General features: G+C 44.0%; 1 protein-coding gene across 1 annotated transcript; it reads left to right on the top strand.

Moving 5' to 3' along the window:
• Positions 1 to 1,042: 1,042 nt before the first annotated feature.
• On the top strand, positions 1,043 to 4,078 carry LOC135224317 (la-related protein 6-like). Its single transcript, XM_064263185.1, has one exon. The coding sequence runs from the start codon at positions 1,309 to 1,311 to the stop codon at positions 2,881 to 2,883; it is 1,575 nt and encodes a 524-aa protein (XP_064119255.1). The 5' UTR covers positions 1,043 to 1,308; the 3' UTR covers positions 2,884 to 4,078.
• The last annotated feature ends 361 nt before the right edge of the window (positions 4,079 to 4,439 follow it).

Consider the following 4,439-nt stretch of genomic DNA (forward strand, 5'->3'; position numbering starts at 1 on the left):
ATATATATATATGACGAGAAACATGTTATGGGGTTACCCCTCCACAAGAATCGTATCATCGAGTCATCGAGCCTCATATACATTGTGTCATTCCACTTCATCAATGTATACTACACGCATGACTCATACATGTACGTATACATTAATGAACACGTACGTCTATATTCACGTCGTCTTTTGCCATGATTGTGTGGTCGTCCATTCAAGGAAATGTCGTTCACTAAAATAAGTAACTTCCCTTAGTCTTACGAGAGTCAGCAGATGACTAAACATTTTTTTTTTCTGGAAAACAGAATCTGACATTTTTAATGTTTTCATTTCTGATAATAAATTATTTTAGCGCCTTCGTCTTAGAAAGATGATTTTGCAAAAGAAAGATGAAGTTTGGTGAGGTGATCGGAGGAGAGGAGAGAGAATGAAATACACTCTCTGAAAACTGTATTGAAATTATTAAAGTCTTCGGGGAGGATGTTTGGGTGTGGAAGGGAAGGAAAGACGCTTCTTAATGGGATGGAGGACAAGTATGGGTTCAGGTGTGCCAGGTGACCTAGTGAAAAGTGACAGTGACTCTCTCTCTCTCTCTCTCTCTCTCTCTCTCTCTCTCTCGCTGGGGTTTTTGATGGGTGGGTGGGTGGAGGGGCTAGAGGACTTCAAGTTGGGGGGAGATACAGGTAGCACTGCGTGGCCCTGTCTTGCCCTTTCTACCCCCTCTCACTCCCTCTTTCTTCCTCTCCCCCCCCCCCCCACCCCCTCTCCTATCCGACTCACTCAACCACCTACTCTAATTATGACTCCTCCCATTTATGTGTCGAATTTTGCATGTTGTTCACGTCTCTTATTTAGTTTTCGGTCACCGGGAAAAGATTCCCTTATTGCGTCTTACTGCTCTGAAAGCCGTTGTCTCCTTTAGTAATTCCCAGTAAAAGCAGACTAAAAAATAATGAAAATAGTAGCGTGTGTCAGCGGGGGTTGCGTCAGTTTGTAGTCCCCGCCCCCTCGTGACGTCATGAAGTGAAAGTATATAGTGTTGCGTGTGAGTCGGAGAAGTCAGTTGAGAGAGCTGTGTCGTAGCTGCCAGAACACCGCACCGGTAGTGTGCTCACACTCCGAGACGGACTTTTTAACAGCCCAGGGTTTTTTAGACTGTGTCGTTCTTCAGTCTTCAGGCCCTGATATATATATATATATATATATAATATTTATATATTTTTACTCACTCACTCAGATCTCCTCTCTGATCGTCGCCACTTGTCTCATAAAGTGAATATAAAAGTTTTTTCTGTGATATTCTAACTGTGATTGTCAAAAATGGCACCAGTGCCAGAGGAGTGCCTCGTGATGGTGCCTCAACAGAATCAGCCGGAGGAGGTCACGATGCCGGAGTTACCTGTCACCGACACAGCTGCTGTAGTGACTACAACAACAGTTGTCGAGATACAGCAGCAGCAGCAGCAGCAGCAGCAGCAGCAGCCTCAGAGAAGACACAATGCCGTAGCGCAAGACAGCCTGCCAGCGGAGATGATGACGAAATTGGAAAGGCAGAATTCCTGTGACAGTGTCGGCAGTCTGGACGAAGAGGGCATTCAAGTCGACGCTGCCCCGGACGGACAAGACGGTTCCGACAGCCATGACTCTTCCGAATTGGAACCCAGGTCAGAGCGGTCGTCGAGTGTCGTGTCTGACGGGAGCGAAGAAGGAGGGCGGGACTCGGGCATCGAGGCTGAACGGGAGCCTGACATGATCATACCTGACGACGACCTCATGACCCGCATCGTGGCACAGGTCGAGTTCTACTTCAGTGACGCCAACGTTGCCAAGGACAAGTTCCTCTTGAAACACATCCGTCGCAACAAGGAAGGGTACGTCTCCCTCAAGTTGGTCTCTTCCTTCAAAAAGGTCAAACAGCTGACGAAGGACTGGCGTGTCGTTGCCTTCTCCCTTAACAAAATCTCCACTAAGATTCAGATCAACGACGTTGGAACTAAAATCAGGCGAGTAGAGCCTCTCCCAGATCTTGAAGAAGTGCCTGTCACGTGCGCCGTGTTGGCCCTGTCTCTGCCCCTTGAGAAACCCAGCATCCAGTCCGTGTCACAGCTGTTTTCTTCCTGCGGGGAAATCGCTCTCATTCGCGTCGTCAGAGCAGGCACTACCATCCCACAGGATCTCAAGTCCTTGGCTGCTAAGCACCCATCTCTGAACGATACCCATTGTGCTTGGATAGAGTTCGAATCCCCCGAAGCCGCCAAGGCAGCCACTGAATTAACGAATGAAGATGGCATGAAGGTCATTCCCATCCTGCCGGAGGCACAGAAGAAGCAAGAGAAACCCACCCAGCAACAAAAGTCCCAGCCCAACAGCCGTAAGAATAGCATGGTCAATAATAACAACAACAACAATCTGCAGAGGGGACAGGGCAGTCGCAAGAACAGCAACGCGAACATCAAGACCGGCCGGAAGGACAGCATCAGCGGTTCCGACGGAGAGAACGTCATTCAACAGCGCCCCCCCAGACGCAAGTGCATCTCTCTGCCACAGACGCAGTGCCCCAACCTGAGAGAAATTTCCGCCGTCGTGGAGGCTCGCAAGAACCGTCCCAAGAGCAAGTCCTGTACAGAGTTCCCCACAGGGTCTCCTCCAACTTCATGGGTGCAGCGACATCTGCTGGCTGCTGCCGCAGCATCTGCAGCGTCTGCCGCCTCTCCCACAGGAGCTACCAGGCCTCCCTTGGCGAGACCTAACAGGATCTCTCATGGTTCTCTTCCCTTACCAGATGGCGTGCTCAGGTTCCCCAAAGGTCCCGATGGTTCCAAAGGATTCAGCGCAGAGGCCAGACGAGGCATCCTAAGCAGCGTGAAGGAAATCACCACCGCCACCAGCAGTTAATCCGGGGCTGTCATTCACACTCGGATGTCTTGTCTTTCTGTAGCCCCTAAGACATCGTCCCTTAGTTGTAAGACGTCAAAGGGGGTTCCAAACCGTCTGCAATTCGACGTTGTCTCCTCTGAAGAGACAGAGAGAGAGAGAAAAAAGAATCTTATGATGGAAGAGGATTTGTCAATCTCCTTCGGAAGAAGATGATGATATTGTCTCCTTCGACTTGATGTAAAAAGGATAGAAGAAGGAAGGGAATTTCCTTACTTTCTCCTACTCCTCCTCCTCCTCCTCCTACTCTCCATTCTCCTCTCCTCTTTTATTATTATATATTTTTTTTTTTGCCGGGTGTCTCGTCTTGGGCACGCTACCGGCTACGACGCACCCCCTCCCTTTCATAACAAATTACCTTCTCCTAAGAACCTTTTCCTTTCTGATAAATAAAAAAAAAAGTGTTTCGCTTGTTCTTACACATGTGACGTCATCTGCACGTCTAAAGCTGAACAGGTGTACACTACGAACCTTTTTTTTTTAACTACAAAAAAAAGGAATATTATACTAATCGAAACCCTTTTTTTTTAACAAGTGCACATCTATAATCTAGGGCATATAATGTGTACTCTTCTTCTGTTCATGGGATGATAATTACGTGCCTTTTAGTAGCTTAATTAAGTGCACTTTTCAGAAATAAAAATCCTTTCCATATTCATCCTGCCAGCAACACCTGCCCTTATCTCCTTACCTTCTCTTTCTTCCCTTTGAAGATATGGTTCTCTACTCTATGATTTAAAAAGAGATGTAAATTTCTCACTTTTTCATAAAAAAAATTTTTCTGAAAAACATTTTTTATATAACAATAAATTGTTATCAAAAGCGAATCCCCCTCCGATACTTAATAGATTTTATATTCTAAATATAAATATTTATATATAAATATATATATATTTCTGCACCAAGGCTGCGCTATAATTGTACATTGTACATATTGTACAGGAACGGTGTTGGGACCTGGATATAAAAATTGGTGGATTGTCCTTTCACTTTTTTCGTGTTTCTTTGTCTACATTAACTTATTTTTTACCGCATCATATTAGTTTTGTATATACGCATTATTTATATGAATCTATGTAAATATTGTCTTCTATCATTATTTATTTATATGAACTAGACTTAAGAAATGACGAAATAGATTACATTTTTGTAGAAATCTTGGAGTTTTCTTAAAGATCCTTTCCTCATTATTATTACTGTTATTATTTGACTGACATTTTTTTTTTTTACTTATTTGAGATGGTGGTGATGATGAATGTGATGTAAAGCAGAATTTTGTGATGATTATATATTTCAGTGAAAATGATTATGATGATGGATAGCAATATTGCAACTTCGTTTTATGATGATGATTTGTATTGGTGTTGAATGAGACCATTTCATTTTTTTTGTGAGTGTGATAATAATGATGACGATTTTGATTCAACGTAATTTTGAGGTGATGACTGCAGCAAATGAGTAATTATAAATCTATTTTGTGATGATGATGATGATGATGATGATGACATTCTGGTGAA

This window comes from Macrobrachium nipponense, chromosome 12 (assembly GCF_015104395.2).
Source record: "Macrobrachium nipponense isolate FS-2020 chromosome 12, ASM1510439v2, whole genome shotgun sequence".
Lineage (NCBI taxonomy): Eukaryota > Metazoa > Arthropoda > Malacostraca > Decapoda > Palaemonidae > Macrobrachium > Macrobrachium nipponense.